The following is an 18,145-nucleotide window of genomic DNA, read 5'->3' as shown; positions in this document are numbered from 1 at the left end:
AAAGCCAGCCATGCCAACAAATTTATGTGTGACTCCCACTTGAGATTATTTTGAATAACTATGCCTTAAACTTTAAAACTATGTGTATTAGAATTAAAACCAAACTCCAATATAAGAGGACTAGAAACAAATTTTTACATAATATAAGCCTATTGAGTTACATAAATTTACGTTCTACAATTAGTTTTACAAAATAATCTAACGGAAAATAGAAAACTCAACAAAATTGTAGATAAAAATAATAACCAGAACATTTCAAATTCGGTAAGATATAAATCCATGAGATTTAGAAGATAGATTCTTCATGGTATTTATTGTTGATCTAGTAAAACAAAAATGTTCTGAAAATTATCAATTTTTAAGATAGTTGTTCAATTTACTAAAAATAACTTTTTGTTGTTATTTTTGGTAAATTGAATAACTTTTTCAAAAATTGATATTTTCAGAAAATTTTTGTTTTACTAGATCAACAATAAATACCATGAAGAATCTATCCTCTAAATCTCATGGATTTATATCTTACCGAATTTGAAATGTTCTGTCCATAAAACTCAAACTTCAGGCGCTCATATCTCAAAAAGTAATGATCGGAAAAAAATGTTTTCCTGAGAAAACTTTTTCATTTTGATAGCTTTATGAAAATATCACGAGTAGAAAGTTTATTTTTAGCCTTTGCACAGCCTTGAGTTTTCTTTTAATAATAATTATTCATAGAATAGCATTTTCATAAATTCAATTTCTCATTAATTTCAATCTGTTGAATGGAATCGTAAATTTTTTGATGTATTTGAACATTTATCAATACCTTACCTCATATTTTTTAGTTTGATACCAATTAACTCAATATTCCCATTTTCAGTCGAGATGTCAGACTGGGAAGACGAAGCTCCTACGCCTGCGCCAAGCACCACATCGTTCCAATCCAATCAAAATCAAGTAAGTCTCCACTCTTCAATTGTAATTTCTATTGCTAAGATTCTTTGTATCATCTTATGTAAGCCTATATCTTCATTTCGTGTACTGAGTTGAATTTTGTTTATATTATGTTACTGGTATTGCACAGTTTTAAACGCAATAAATCATAATAGAATACATTTTTATTGCACTTGCTCAAACACTTTAGAAACCAACAATTTTATGAACCCAGTAAAAGTAATGATTCGAATCAAAATATTTTGGATGAGACAGGAACTCAGCTATGTAGGAATTCAACTCATGCAATATATATATATTTTGGATTCAAAAGTGGGCAGTTAGAGTGATGGTGGGTGAATCTATTAGAGCAAGTTGTAGATGTTATTTCAAAGAGTTAAAGATTCTCCCACCACCAGGTGTATATATTTTGGGGGCTCTTTGTTTTATTGATAAGAATAAAGATAGGTTCAATACAGGAGAGTTGTTCCACTCATACAATACCAGATATAGACAAAACCTCAGAGATGACATTCATCGAACTGGTATGTATGAGAGGGGGGTAAAGAGTGCAGGAATTCGGCTTTATAATTCATTGCCAACACGCGTAAAGGCTCTTACAGGTGAAAAGTTGAGAATTAAGGTGAGGGAGGAGTTGCTGCAGGTTTGTCCTTATTCCAGTGAAGAATTCTTTTTGCATTATGGAATGCAAAGATTGACGACTTAGATTATAATTGACAAATCCTTATACCCCTTTCATAGGTGGTCAGTGGGATGAAAAAAAAATGAAAAAATTTGGTAGATGAGACCTGAATCACATGTTTATACACCTTGAGCCAGCAGTCAATCTAATGTCTAGCATCATTTTTCAAATGGGGATTTGCAGACTCCTCACTATGTGACTGTGGGGCGATGGAGCAGACAGTGTACTACGTCATATTTGAATTTGAGAGACGTGCCTACCAGGGTGAGGCTAACGACTTCACTGTAGCCAGTCCCCAGACAATACAGTACATTTCAACCCTTGACGTGCACTTATAGTGTGAAATTTTATTAATTTTGACAAAAATGTTATTCGCTAAATAAATAAATAAGCTATTTTTACTTTGACTAAAGTAAATCAGATTTGAGCGTTGATGTGTTTCTCAGAAAAACAGAAAGCTATCTCAGATGAACTCAGTTCGCATATAAACATCATTTTAAATAAATGTGATGATTTTGTTGCAGAGTTATGGTGGTGTGAGTACTGGTAAAGGACGAGGTTTTACGCCGGTGACCGACCTAGACGATGACAATTCAGGAGGGGGAAGGAGTTACAATGGAAGAGGCAGGGACAACGGCTTCCGCGGAGGTCGTGGCGGTGGTGGTAGGGGTGGTGGCCGAGGGGGACGGTACGATAGCGAGAACGGGGGTGGCGGAGGTGGTTACAACAACTACGATGATGAAGACAGAGGTGGCTTTGGGGGCGGCAGAGGGGGACGTGGTGGCCGTGGAGGCGGTGGTCGCCGCTACGATGGCGAGGATGGAGGCGGCGGCGGAAGGCGGAACTATGAGAACGGGGGTGGCTACGGAGGCGGTGGCGACGATTACGAAAGCAGACGGGGAGGTGGTTACGGGGGCGGGAGAGGCGGACGTGGTGGCCGTGGAGGCGGTGGCTATGGGGGTGGCGACGATGATGATGACAGCAGAGGTGGTGGATACGGGGGCGGCAGAGGAGGACGTGGTGGCCGTGGAGGCGGTGGCTATGGAGGCGGCGACGATGATGACAGCAGAGGTGGATACGGAGGCGGCAGAGGTGGCCGTGGAGGCGGATTTGGCGGCCGTGGAGGCGGTGGCTACGGTGGCGGTGACGATGATGATGACAGCAGAGGTGGATTCGGAGGTGGCAGAGGCGGACGTGGTGGTGGCCGTGGAGGCGGATTTGGCGGCGGTAGTGGTGGCTTCGGAGGCGGCGGCGAAAACGGTGGTAAGATTCATCTCAATTATTCATGCTCGACTCTACTATCAAAGTTGAAATTGAATAGTACATTATATTATTAATATATATATATATATATATATTATAGTACATTGTATAGTTAATATTGTATAGTACAGTAATGATAGAACTAGGAAAACTTCATTCAATATACTATTGAATACGTATCAATAAATACTGTCTAACAAAAGTGAAATTGCCGGAAGTCGAAAACTACCCAGCCAGAATGCTAGATCGATAAATTATTTAGGTTATCGATTTTCCCTCTAGTGAGGTCCAGGTTATAATGGCAGTGTAGGAAGATAGGAGAAAAGGGTTGCCAGATCTCAGCCTTGCCACCCAAACAGCTGATACTGGTATATCTGATGAATTTAACTGTTCATCATTGTTGAAAATAGTTAATCATAATCTATTTGTCAAGAAAATATATTTTTTAAAGATGTAATAATATATTTTCATGATTGAGATTAAATATTTTGTCAATTATTTGAATTTCTACATTGTTGATTAACGATGTGGCAACATCGCAAAGCGTGAAAGAGATAGCGCTATCTGATTTGTTGAACGATAGACAAGGATAGCTACACCATTGCAAATCACACACTGCCATTATAACGTGGACCTCACTATAGATATTTTCTCTGTAGGTATCATTCGTAATTTACATTCAAAGACTGCAAGTTGGATATCTGTGAATAATATTTTAATGGAATGTTTATTTCCATTTTCAGTTTTACTTTTTGCATAAGATCTGTTGTATTTGATTCCCTCGTTGGATCAAAGCCTACCAGTCGTTAGCCAACACTAATTCGGTCTTCGGTTTACTAATACAGTAGTAGGCTAGAAAAGATAAGAAAACATTTGAGAACTCATTGATATGAAATCTTTCCGAGTCTGAACACATGAGTGAGATTAACTGAACACCTGAAAACATCTATTTGCATTTATTTAAATCCTCTATTACTGGTTCATCCATAAATCTATTGCTGTTCTAATTTAATCGGTTTTTAATCAACAGAACCGGAGAAGCCTAGAGAGAGATACGAACCCAAAGAACGAAATGATGACGAGCTATTTGATGGACAGATATCGACTGGAATCAATTTCGATAAATACGATAAAATTGAAGTCCGGGTAAGTCTCTTCTACCTATCATACAATCTGCCAATCTCTAGTATCATTCTTAGTGATGATAAGCACTGATATACCTAGTTAGATATTACAATTTGAAAACTGTAACAGCTCTGTAAAATGTTGTTCTAATTGTTTATCAGTATATAGCTATTATTAGATTAGTGTTTGGGAGATTGTTGCTTTAATTCAATTTTTATATCGTGTTCCATAATTCTGAGAATAATTGAGTGTATTTGAACTCATAATATGGGTAAAGTTTCAATAATAAGTTATAGGAATGCTGTGTTACTGATGAAAAGGAGGCGGAAGATTACTTATTTGCATTTGACGAAATCTATCTAGTGTAAAGACTTGTCATGGATTGAATGAAAAATGAATTGAATTTTTCTGTTATATCTCAGAAGCATATGCATAGAGGAAGGTAGACTATAAAATTTCAATTATCAATTTCAATTTATTACCATCAAAAACTACCAGAATATATCAAAATACACTTCAATAAATTTGAGGTTAGTCAATGAAATGCTAGACAAGAAGTCTGTATGAAGCTATTATATTAATTTATAAAATAGAATTATAGTACCCTTTAAATTTAATAAAATATTAAAAAACAAGAATACAAATTGTAACGTAACTACTAGTTTCGGTGATCGCACCATCGTCAGGTTATAAAAAGAAATGTTTACTAATAGTTTTGTTGACCGAGCGAAGTGAGGTCTAAGATTCAAGTCGACGGTTTGGCATTTCTCTTAATGTTTGAATGTTTATATGTTGCGCATTTACGGCTAAACGTGGTAATAGATTTCCATGAAATTTGACAGGTATATTCCTTTTTTTAATTGCGCGTCGACGTATATACAAGGTTTTTTGGAAATTTTGCATTTCAAGGATAATATAAAAGGAAAAAGGAGCCTCCTTCATACGTCAATATTACCGTAAAAATCAGACTATAGAATTATTCATCATAAATCAGCTGACAAGTGATTACACAGATGTGTGGAGAAGCCAGTCTATTGCTGTATTTCAATAAGGTCTATAGTTTCAATCAGGTACTTGTGGATGAGAATACTGCGTGAGGTCTACTGTTCACAGAACTACTAGTTATTTTGAATAAAATCTTCAAGTAAATTATTTTAGCAGTTGCCCCTATCTATCAACAGATTTTATTTGAGATTTTTCAGTTTTAAATTTTTTTCGAAAATTGGGTTATGATTCCACATGTGGGTGATGTTTATTATATTATTTTTATTAAGTTTAGAATGTAAATATATCATAATATATAGAATTATAATATATTTTTACCAGATTTTTAGAAGTAGTTTTTCCTTGCACATCATAATGAAGTGTAACTGAAGTCATTTTATTTCTTCCGCCAGCTTTCTCTGTGAAAAAATCTTGACATCCAAAATCAATCTTCCTATGAATTCCTGTCATTGAAGATTTTTCAATGCCTGCATCCTGAACTTAGTAGTAGTCTTATGCCTGTAGTCTCTTCTCCCCTTTCCTCTTGATTCGTCCATCAACGAATTTTACATTCTTTGGATTAACAGGTTACAGGAGAAAACGTTCCGAAGCACATTCAAACGTTCGCCTCGTCTGGAATTCGAGGATTGATCCTGGAAAATGTGGAAAAGGCGGGCTACAAGAAGCCCACACCGGTGCAGAAGTATGCCATTCCCATTATTATGCAAGATCGAGATTTGATGGCGTGTGCTCAAACTGGATCTGGAAAAACGGTAATAAGTTACTAGATTATTACTGTAAGGTTATAGGATTACGAGTTCTATATCTAGTTATAAGGTTATTTACTATTTAAAGAAATTGATTCACCAACATTGAGACAAACATACGTAACTAACGCAATTCTGTACATTAATAAAAACAAAGACAAATTCACTACTCGTAATACACCATATCTAATACGTCCAAATGTTTTCAATACCAACAATAACCTATTCACAAGACTTACATCTTGCAAACACCAATTGTCCTTCTATTGCCATAAAATAATAAATTGTCTACCTGATAAATTCATTCTAAATAGAATTACTAAGTGTTTAATTTATGAAATAAGAGAGTGGGTATGTAGGAAAGTTTACTTCGGACTTGAGATTTCAGAAGATTAATTGACTTTTTGTTCTAGTGCTTACATTGTTATATTGTACATACATTTATATTCTAGTGTGTATATTGCATATTGTTTCTTCTGGTACTAAATAAATTGTCTTAGACATCCATGCTAATTACTTTTAAGATTTTTGAACTCTCTTCCAGAGCTCAAGCATTAGCTTTTCTGGGAGAGCCCATTATTTCAATATTAAAATAAAAGAAAACATTCGTTGAATATGTTTTTAAACTAGTTGAGATTATAATTAGTTATAACATTATAAGAATGTTTTTGTTCCACTTGTTTGTAAAAAAAAGAATGGCAATAAATTGATTTTATTTGATATAACTTAACCTTACTATTACTAGTAAGGTTATAAGTTACTGGATTATGTTCAAACTGGATCTCGGTAATAAGTTACTAGATTATTTTCATTGTTAAAACATTTAATTATCCTAATCAATGTAATTCTCTTTATTTGCAATCATTGCACTCGTCTTTGATATAAGTGCTACCAAATTTATGCATGATCCTATCTAATCAAATTGTACATTTTCGACTTGGACCTTCCGGCAGTCGCGCTTTTGTAAAAAGTACATCAGTGTCAGTTTTTTTGCTGCACAAAATTATTGAATGGGGTGGTGTCAGTGAATGAGTCACCTATGCATTCTAAAACTTTCTCCCCATCACTCCACTGAGTTGCTGTATCAACCGAGCAATGGTTCAGTCTTTGCGTGCCATTTAGTTGCTCCAGTGCATAAGTAGTGCATATGATAGACAGTGCATTATGATAGGGAAAGAGACTGCCAACGAACCAATAACACAGAATTGTTGGCTTTGCTTGGTGTACCTTATTGGCTACGAAAAGGTAATCATGCAAATGTTCACAGGCGTAAAATAATGCAATGAGATGGAAATATTAATAATACAATTAATTAATATGTTTTGACAGTAAACAGAGTACATAACACATAAAAAATAGGATGTTGTAAAAATTACAAAACGCGACTGCTCGTGTGATTGAGTGGGCCTGACTTCCGGAAGGTTGAGATTAATACTAATACAGTAATATGTTTATATTTCCTTCTATTTAATGATGTTTATATGTTTCTCAGATCAATATTAGTGAAGAAAACAAATAATAACATGCTTGCATGAGCTCTTTTGTAGGGAGATAGTGGACAGCCTTTTTTTTACAGACCATCCAGTCAAGGCTTTTGCATATTATATACTTGATAAAAACACTTCACTTACATGGGCTACTTTTGAACAAATTAATAAAAACAATCTTGTAGTAGCCTTTATTTTAAAGTTTTTTTTTTCAAATAAAGGGTACTACAAGATTTTTATATTGCTTTTATATACTTGATACTTGCCTTAATTCTCTAACTCTTCAGCACTTGACTCGCTCATTCTAATAAATATCAAACCAACGTGGGTTTCACAACGTACAGTCAAAATTCCAATTTTTAGGTTGGAAATCACAAATCAAATCAAATGATTCAAACATCTGTAACATATTCCGTTTTAAACGTACGAGAATGAGATTTTACAGGTATACCAAAATACCATCTCCCAAAAAGGGCCTAACTTGGATAAGGACACTCAAGTACAGATCTGCTCAATTCACTTCTAAAATAAATATCTTACTCGCCTATTGTGTATACTCTCGTATCATCATTGAATGTTTTAGTAATGAGTATTTTTGTGTTTGAAGGCTGCGTTCCTTCTGCCCATCATTCATAACCTGCTTGAGAATCCGGAAAGCGTTCAAGTGAATGACAGATGCTGCCAGCCGCAAGTAGTAATCATGTCGCCTACACGAGAACTGGCCATTCAAATTCATGACGAGGGACGCAAGTTTGCGCTCCAGTCCTGCATAAAGACTGCGTTGGCCTATGGTGGAACTGCTAGTTTCTCCCAGGCTGATAAAATTTCTGTAAGTATCTGTTCAACTACTCGAAATATTATACTTGTCTCTGTATTTATTCGAATGGGCCTAGTCAGTTTTGTTTCTTTTCCTATGACTCAATGACTGTATTCGGTTGGTTCATTTGTTGGTTGTGTTGTAACTTTTTATTGTATTGTTTGCAGAGTTTTTTGAATCAAATAATTTTGTTCTCGTCCAACCTTTTTGGGGCGACTAGTTCAGATGTTTGTTGATTCGTTCACATGAAAGTTGAAGAAACTTCTATTGGAACTATCTTTTTGGTAGAAGTGAATTGCACTATAAATTGTGCAATCCGGGCCGTAAGGTTCTTGTAATTATTGAATATTATTATGCGATATTGTTCATCAAAAAACGTGTACTTACAGAAGATTTTTCCATTAAAGAACGAAAAACTATTGAAATTTGTGAGTTGTTTAATTACTAGAATCTTAATTTAACTTAGAGGATTTTTTTATTATGCTAATCTGCATTTGATAGTCAATTGGATTTTGATTATTGCAGAGAGGGTGTCACATTTTGGTGGCGACTTGTGGACGACTGAACGACTTCGTCGAAAGAAACCGTGTCTCCTTCGAGTCTGTTAGGTTCTTCGTTCTGGACGAAGCGGATCGAATGCTGGACATGGGTTTCTTACCAGAAATCGAGAAAATCCTCAGCCACCCTTCCATGGTTGCAACTGTAAGTTATCTGCATAATCTTTGACTTTGGTTAAAAATCAATTTTATACTTGAGTCTTGAAATACTTCAGGCCCGATTTCTATAAGCTGTTCATCTAAAGTTCATGACAAAACATGAAGTTATATCAGCACGCTGATTCTGAGCTGTCAATAGCCAATTATAAGCTATCAATAGCTGATATGAGTCATTACTCACACAAGCTCAAACTTCATGCTTCGTCTCTCCGATTAATAGACTGTAGAACAGTAGTTATTAAACCTAATGGGATATTAAACCCATAGAATTAATTTTAATCCAATGGACCATTAGATTTAATAAGTGTATCAGAAGAAACCGGACCTTAGTTTATAGGTTTATTAATTGCACCTTCTTTGTCTATTTTAATAATAATATTATTGCAACATCTTTGACATTGTTTGATAATCGTGTAGAGTAAACCAAGATTAATTTATTTTTGTATCGCATACGAAGTTGCGACGCTTCAGAGTTCAGACCACTAGATCATGTAGGCTCGTCATATTTGAAAAAAATGGGAAGATATTATTTGTAAAAGAGAAATTTGACTAGAATTATTTGTGAAATGAGAAGAGAGATTTTACTTAATAAGAGAGATAACTTGAGAAGTGTAAAGAGATTTTATTAGAATTAATTGTTATATTCGCCATAGATTTGAAAAAAAATTGTAAGGTATAATCGGAAAAAAGAGATTGGATTAGAATTACTAGTGAAGTGAGATATTAGTAAACTGCATTTATATTTTGTGTATTTCACGTAGAATAAAAAATGTCTTCTAAACTTGAAAAAATCATTAAAAATACATTCTACTTTATTGCGTTTTTCACGTTTTTCAACTAGGTAACTTTATAAATTAATAAAGCTTACAACAAATTGTTGTAATTGATTATCAACGAGCTAAGATTTGTATTAATCTATGGTTGTTTAAATAGGGAACTAGGAGGACTCTGATGTTCTCAGCAACATTCCCCAAGCAGATCCAGCAGTTGGCGTCCAAGTTTTTGGACAACTACGTTTTCCTCACCGTAGGAAATGTCGGCGGCGCTTGTACTGACGTCGACCAAGTAATTGTTCAAGTCGGCAAATTCGAAAAGAAAGATAAACTCAAGGAAATTCTCTCCCAGGGTAAGTAAAATTTATATTATTAATTAATATGGGTACTGAGTTATGATTTTTCAAAAATGAGTAAAATTTCAAGAAAAAATCAATTTCGATGAATTTTAGTTTTTGATCAACAATATCTTTCGATTGTTACCATTTAGATGTATAATCCAAAATCCCTCTGGGCGTAATTTTGTGCTCTACAATCTGAGACCAAGTAGAGCGCTCTATCTCATATAGATTTCCAGGTACCCCAGACAAAAATGCTCCTCGTATTGCCAAAAATCATATAATTTTTAGCTTCAACTATATCGCCAACTACATTGTCCTAACACTAATAATTTGCACAATGATATAAGTTTATGAGATCATGTTCTATAAGAATCACTAGTTAGATGCACTTAATTTCAGTATTTCCTGGTGGAGAGGCACGCATAAGGACACCTGAAGGATCAAAGTTTCAAACACTCATAACTTTTGACACAAAGCTCGAATCTCATTGTACTACAGTTCATTCTTCTTGGCTTGTCAAAGCGGTTCAAAATCATGCAAGTCAAATTCTGTCGAAAAATGGAAAATTTATTGTCACTTAAGTGCATTAAGTGCACTTAAGCCCATACACAAAATCAAATCATGTATTTGCCATACAATGAATACGTATTCGAAACAAATAAAAGAAAACACATAATTTTATAATCAAAAGTATTAAATAATAAAATAAAAAGTAAGCATAAATAATACCAAAGAATGGCCAATTTCTATATTCAAAGCTGCATATTTACCTTCACGATAATTTCACTCATTTGATTATTTAAATTGTTTTAGGCGACGAAAAGGTGCTGGTGTTTGTTGAGAAGAAGCGGTCGGCCGATTTCCTGGCAAACTGGCTGTCGGAAGCGAGTTACCCGACGACCAGCATCCACGGCGACCGGCTGCAGCGAGAGAGAGAGGAAGCGCTCAATGACTTCAAGAACGGGCGCATGCGCGTCCTCGTCGCCACCGCCGTTGCCAACAGGGGTCTAGGTCAGTGCTTTGCCCACAACAACTCTATCGCTTCTATTTCCAATGTAACGGTATTTGTGATGATGGTTACTGAATACTGATAGTACAATTCGAATAACATCAACATATTGTCATTTAAAAAGCAAAATCCTAACCTTTTCTTTCACCTGTGAAAATTCACATTCATTGTATGTACGATTTGAATTGAATCTTGCTGGCACGTAATTAGCTGATCAATGTTCGGTCGTAATCAGCTTACCGTTGCCTCTTAGGCTCAACTCACACTTACGCGACTCAGGTCGAGAGCATGAGTTTCCAAATGGTGACACTCAGACCAGTCGATTCTAGCATAGAGAAACAATAGCGTAAGTAGATATCCCATGGTATAGGGAATTTATGTCGCAACTTTTACTGTTATCTCAAGCCGATTACTGTCGATTATTGTAGATGTTTACTGTTTTTGACCGGGTAAGAGTGTATGAACGGCACGATATGAGAGACTGCCAGTGTCATAAAGCTTCACGGGGAAGAAATACGTGGGACTGTCGACTTGAGATAACAGTAAAAGTTACGACATTAACGCCCTATACCATGGGATATCTACTTGAGCTATTGTTTCTCTATGATTCTAGTCTCCGCGACGTTACCATTTAAAAACACATTTGTTTTTACTCACAGTGTGAGTACACAGAGTGAGTTGAGCCTTAATTTGCCGTGACGTTACTCAGTATGTTTTCATGATGAATATGTTTTGATGATATATGTTAAATTATATATAAGGTTAAGATTAGATGATACAGGTTTTGATGATGAACTGTGAGCCCCCTGGGCTGGAGAACTTGCTCGTACTGATTTTGAAATTTGTAACTTTCAATAAATAATTATTAAGTGTATAAATAGAACTTTATAGTATACTCCGTATAGGTAAATAAGTCAGAATCAAAGAAGAACAAACAGTGATAACTTCCAAAACAAGGCTTCCAGTTATCTGTAAGGCTGTCAATGTTATCCTGCTATGTCCTCAAAAAGGGCGGAGTGAGTCGATTTTGTTAGCCTTGGAATTTTATCAGTGTAATGGTTCAAAGAATGACGAGAACCATCGAATGATGAGAGCCATCGAAAGTAATCATCAAACAAACCCTCGAACGGAGGGTAGCCTCGACGCTTTTAGTCATCAGTAAGAATCCGCTACACTTGTTTAAATATAGGAAAAAGTTTATACTAAACTTTTTAATGAATATTTTATCTGGTACTATCTCTACTATCTATAATGAGTGTATTATCAATTGCATTGCAGATATCAAGGGCGTTTCTCACGTGGTGAACTTTGATTTGCCGAAAAGCAGAGATGACTACGTGCATCGAATTGGCCGAACAGGTCGGTTGGGAAACCGAGGAAAAGCCACGTCCTTGTATTGTCCCGAGGAAGATTCCGATATCGCTGCCGACCTGGTCCAGATTCTCAAGGAGGTATGTGACATGCATCACAATAACTGCTAGGCAATAGGCCTATCGATTGAGTCATTTTTTGCATTATTGATTCGGGAACAAAGCGCTGGTTTTTTTTTTATAAATTAGTCGTATGTAAATGCATTGTGTTATCCTTATAAAGGACCTGGGCGTCATAATGTACCCTACTCTTGAGTTTAAGGAACACCTAGCACATGTTATGAATGGTGCTAATAGGTCGCTAGGGTATTTCGAAATTGTAGGCCTTTTACAGCATGTGATGTTGTTTTGAAATTGTACTATGCTACAGTGAGGAGTAAACTTGAATATGCTGCTTTAGTTTGGGCTCCATTTCACAGCAGCGCTATTATTGATTTAGACAAAATTCAGAATAATTTTTTTTTAAGGTATCTTTACTTTAAAAAGTTCAACGCATTCTGTCCGATAGCTTTTTCAACAGACAATCTAAGGTTGATATTTAATGTTCAAAGATTGGAAGAAAGGAGATCTGTCGGTTCCCTCTTGCTATTACATAATATCATAAACAATCAAGTATTCATGCCAGAATTTATAAGTATGTTGCAACTTCATGTCCCGTTTAATAGACCAAGACCAAATATTCTGTTTCACATGCCATTTATCAGAACGACTCATCATTTCAATTCTTACATATACAGAACTTTACGTTTGTACAATAGAATAAGCCACTGCATTGATCCGTTTTGCTGACCGTTTCCAAACCTTTAAGAAATCCTGTGAACTAGCATATCGCTCTATAGCTGACTCATGATTGATAAATAATTATACTAAAATCCCTCATTTCTTTTTTTCTCTCTTCTAGAGCCCTATTTTTCCTCTATTCTCTATTTTATTCTTTATTTTATTTTTCTTATTATTTTTATTTCATTCTTCTTCATTTTCTATTATCATTGGTTTATTTTATTTTTTCATTTCGCCTCTTCTTATCTTATTAGTATTCAAAAATTCTGTTTACAATTTTATTTTATTTTTCATTCTTATTTTGCATCAAATATTATGAATCTAAACTAGTTGATGTCAATAAGGCTCTTCATGGATTTATTCTGTGAGCTTTTGTATGTAAATAAATAAATAAATAAATAAATTAGAATTGTATAGGAGGGTTAAGTGGGAGAGAGGGCCGGCTGCGCCCTAATTTCGCCCTCCAAGTTAAAATATCTACGTTGAAACATAAACTTGTTTTGGTCGTTGATTTCAACAAATTCAGTGCAATTTAATAGTTGTTAGGTTTCAACTTACAATTTGTCGTATTAAGCTGGATTCCCACACAACAATGACAGTGAATGTGCACTGTACAGTGAAAATATTTATTTCTGAATACAATAACGAATCATATAATAATTATGCTCGAGAAAGAACAGCAAGCATGGCCCAAAACTATTCTATTCCCAAATTTTTATGATTATTCCCAAATATTCTTTCATGAGTTGAAGTGGAACGATTCCCAGCCATCCGACAAAGTTTTGACAGTGCTATTAGCACTGCAATACTTACAAACCGAGGAAAGTCCAGGACAATATTTTTATGAGATCACTGAAATATTTTACAGGAGAGTGATGTAGATTTTCTGTTCACTTCCTTCTGTTCTTTCTGTTTGTAGATTTTCTGTAGGTATACCGGTTTTGTGTTGTAGCATAGAGAAAATATAGCATAAGAAGATATCCCACGGTATAGGGTGTTTGTTTCAAATTTCACTGTTAACAGCTCAAGGCAATAGTCCTAGTAGCTATTTTTCGTGAAGCTATGTGACGTAGGTATGTGTCTCTCATACTGTGTCGTTCTTACAACGTCAACCGGTTAAAACAGTAATAATATGCCTAGACATTAGTCGACAGTAATCGGCTTGAAATTTGGAACATAAACGACCTATACCACGGGATTTCTACTTATATTTTATTCATTTGTGGATAAAATTACCGATCATATTATGAATATGATTAGGAAAGAACAACAGGCTCGTCCCAAAAATATTCTAATACAAAATTTTGATAATGATTAACATGTCCAAAAAAATAGGTTATGATTTTACTGTTGAAAGTTTAAGTTCAATTTTATGCTATTTTTTCTCTATGGTTGTAGGTTGACTGAAAATTATTGGAATTTTATTATTTATAACTTACTAAGTTAACTTATTATCAACTAACTTATCATGAAAAATAACGGCTCAGCACTGGAAACAGTGGAAGCTGGAACCACTGTTGAGTGTCACTGTCCGACAACAATCTTTAGATAACGGATATTTTGTCTCACCTGTTTTATTCGTCGGAGTATAGTATCAATCCCTCAAGAGGCACTGCACTGGTAGCTGTGATATTTGTTTGCACGTTGTAAAATTATATGACAGTTGTTGCAACTTATTTAAGATACTAGTCAATCAGTGTCGCTGGTTCACTCAAACAAACTCTTACAAAATTACTCTTGGAAAATTCAGTAATAATAGTAATTGATAATTTGTGGTCTATTTAACAGGCAAACCAGGAAGTGCCAGCATTCTTAGAGGCGGCTTCCGGAGGAGCCACATCCGACTACCGTGCCAGCAACTTCGGCGGAAGAGATTTCCGTAGTGTAAGTCAACTTCTTTATCTTTCGAAGATCATAAATGTATGATATGTGATATCACATTAAGTACTAGTTGTATGAAATCGAAAATATTAAACAAGTTAAGTGTACAGATTGATTTTTGTTTAAAAATAATTTTATAAATTCTGTTCAAGTAGTGTCGATCATCCTTCAACTCTAATTATGTGAGAGTTTATTTAATCTCAGGCATAAATTCACCCCTCCTATTACTGTTGTATATTATATGCATCACCGTTCAAGCGAATGAAATATATCAATTTATTTTGAATTTGAGTAATAAGCTTCCTGCAATCATGTGAAGTTGAGAGTTCTTTCAGAAAAGTTATTTTTTACTAATAAAATATCCAATAGAAGTAGAACATATCACTTCACTTTTGGTACTTGATGTTTCTGTTTAGTACAATACTTTCTTATTTTTCTATAAATTTGCTAAATTAGCTATTACAACAGCCCCACAAATGTCATTCATTGAAATTAACTCATTCCAGTGCTTCATTTTATTATTTTCATTATTGATCTTCGAATATCCATTGAGTTTCTTGAATGAAAACAGTTTTATCATGATAGTGTTTTTGTTTTGTTGCAGTTCAATAACCCTGTACAACAGAACCCTGAAAAAGGACAACCAGTTGCTGTCGAGGAAGAAGAAAGCTGGGAGTAGAACGCTACCCAACCCTAACCTCAATCATCGTAATCTACAGCATACTTTCATTTGTTATTCTGAGCATATTATGAACACTATAATTGAATTTTTTATTGAGATCTAAATAATTTTTATAATCTATGCATTATTATATTCAAAAAAAAAGTATGATTTAAAGTGGCCACAATGCCCCGATAGCTTGGTCAATTTGCAAAATATGTATGTTAAAAGAGTTCGCTGTTATATGATTTAAGATTCTTTGTTAGGAATAATCAATTTTTATTTTCATAGTATGAGTTTGAGCTTTCACACTATGACCAAACATTATCATAGAATATCACAAATGAAGGTTTATGAAGCGTAATGGAGTTTTGGAAAGATGGATGTGAAACATGCAATGAAATTTTGGTAGTATGTAATTGAAGGTTGTTGAACATTCCATTATGATATCTCAAATTTATTACTGGGTCTACATTAGAAATGTTCAACAAACATATTTGTTAGCGCACTTGTGGAACAATCATTTTAAAAAGTTTGAACAATTCTCTCTTACATAAAAATTTCTTGTTTTTGACGCGCCATGGGCAAACATAATAGATTTGTCCGAATTATTTCAACAAACTTGTTAGTTGTGGGCCCAGCATATGCTTCATAATTGGATGGAGAATATGGACTTGTAGAATAAGTGATTTCTTACAGAAAAGTTTCATTTTTATGCCGGTTGATTGCTTATAGGCCTATAATAGTTGTATTTCCCTGCTTTTAAGGAAATATATTCACGCAAAGAAAACAGTTTGCAGCCTTGGTACATTCAGCCGGTTTAATATTCCTTGTTTGTTTAGTTCGGAAAATATGGAGGTTGTTTTTTATTACGAGACAAAACGAATCGCTTTAATTTTAAATAAGATTTGATAAAAAATTATTCTAGTTTTGAGTTTGGTATGAATGTTTAGTTTGGCATTATATATCTTAGATTTTATTAGTGTGGTATGTTTAGTACAAACTTCTGATCATCAAGTAACGAAAGTTTTGCTTGGAGTATGTACTTATGTAATTGATTTTGAAATTTGATGCCGATTTCATAAGAACCCTGTAAGATTTCCTGTAATATAGAAAAAAGGCTTCCACTTGCTACCGAACTTTGAAAATATATAGCCCGCCGTATGGTCAAATTGAATGTTAAGATAGCCTTTTTTCTGTAATACCATAAGGACATTTTCAAACGATTTAGAAGTTTTATAATAGCTTTTCCTTGAAATTTTCCTTTGACAATAATTGCAAATGAATGGTTTTTATTCCTTGAAATTTTCCTTTGACAATAATTGCAAATTAATGGTTTTTACTAGAGGAGATAAATTTACTTTTCAGTTTTCCACAAATGCAATGTTATTCTTACTATTTCAAAGTTACCATGTAGTTGACATTATAAGATGTCCTATAGAAGTTCTGGAGAAATATAGTGCCTTACAAACATTCAATTGCAACCCATCGAAAAGAACTGACTAAACTTACTAGAAGAATTAGTCCGGGAACTCGATCGTTGAGTCATTTACTAGAATAAGATAAGTGATAATAATAGTATTTTTATATTGATGAATACATATTTGTTTTCGTTGTGAAAATGCTAAAATTCATTCCTTTAAAAATGATGTTTTTGCTACATTAGCACTCATGATTAGCATTAAGAAGGATGTTTTGTTTGTTTTCTATGAGTTTCTGCGTATGTTATTATTGAAGTTTGAATTGTTTATGATACATTATTCGTTTAAAATGAAAAAATATACAATTTTATAACAACCTGTTGTTCTTTATTCATTCATATAATTAATTTCGAGTCTTAGAATCTCGAGTTCTGTTTGCATTGCAGCCTATATCCTTGGGAAGGAACAGTTTAGTGGCACATCTTGTACGGTATTGTAGATGTGACTGTATATTTTATCTATGCAACTGCTTTTGATTTTTCTTCATATCATATACCCCTACACTATAGTCAACCGCACGAAAATAGTCCGATGAAAAGTGAACAGATGAGTGCAACGTTGTCAAATATGAGAGTTGATCAACGTTGTCCACAGTCGATTATAAGAAATGATAATTTATATTTTTATAATTCATCTGACGAATTGACAACGTCTATGGGTGCGGGGGGTTGAGGTATTGACAGTACACTGAGAATTCCTAGACTCACATGAAAAGTTGATGGCAGTGATTCCTAAGGCCTGAAAAGGAGAGTTTTTTCTGTAGAAGTAGTACACTATGGACGGTCGGTGCACGACCCTACTGTAAAGCCCCAGATGGTTGGAAGAGCGTGTGGTAGGCCTTAATAAGTGCCTAGAATGTCTCAAGTTTTCTTCGAGTTATCTGACAGTTTTCTGTGCACGTGGTAATTCTATCATCCTGCCAGCTTGAAGCTACTTGGTTGCAGTTTCTCCTACCAGGTTGCTACTGGTAGCAGAAACAATGGGGCAATCTTGGCTATATTTTTATTTGGTATCTACCTTGACTTGGAGGGCAGATATTCATCTACCTCTCAGGACAGGCTGTTAAGGTCCCACA

The 18,145-nt window shown here is 34.7% G+C and overlaps 1 protein-coding gene across 1 annotated transcript; it reads left to right on the top strand.

Moving 5' to 3' along the window:
• Positions 1-786: 786 nt before the first annotated feature.
• LOC111049962 (ATP-dependent RNA helicase vasa) lies at positions 787-17,188 on the top strand. The gene is made up of 11 exons (XM_039420539.1): positions 787-936; positions 2,140-2,878; positions 3,909-4,024; positions 5,575-5,760; positions 7,849-8,070; positions 8,584-8,760; positions 9,708-9,900; positions 10,702-10,899; positions 12,176-12,348; positions 14,836-14,931; positions 15,533-17,188. Exons 1-11 carry the CDS (start codon positions 865-867, stop codon positions 15,605-15,607), a joined length of 2,247 nt encoding a protein of 748 aa, XP_039276473.1. The 5' UTR covers positions 787-864; the 3' UTR covers positions 15,608-17,188.
• The last annotated feature ends 957 nt before the right edge of the window (positions 17,189-18,145 follow it).

This window comes from Nilaparvata lugens, chromosome 2 (assembly GCF_014356525.2).
Source record: "Nilaparvata lugens isolate BPH chromosome 2, ASM1435652v1, whole genome shotgun sequence".
Taxonomy (NCBI): Eukaryota; Metazoa; Arthropoda; class Insecta; order Hemiptera; family Delphacidae; genus Nilaparvata; species Nilaparvata lugens.
Note: the sequence above shows the minus strand (reverse complement) of the source record. Positions and strands in the feature narration are given on the sequence as shown.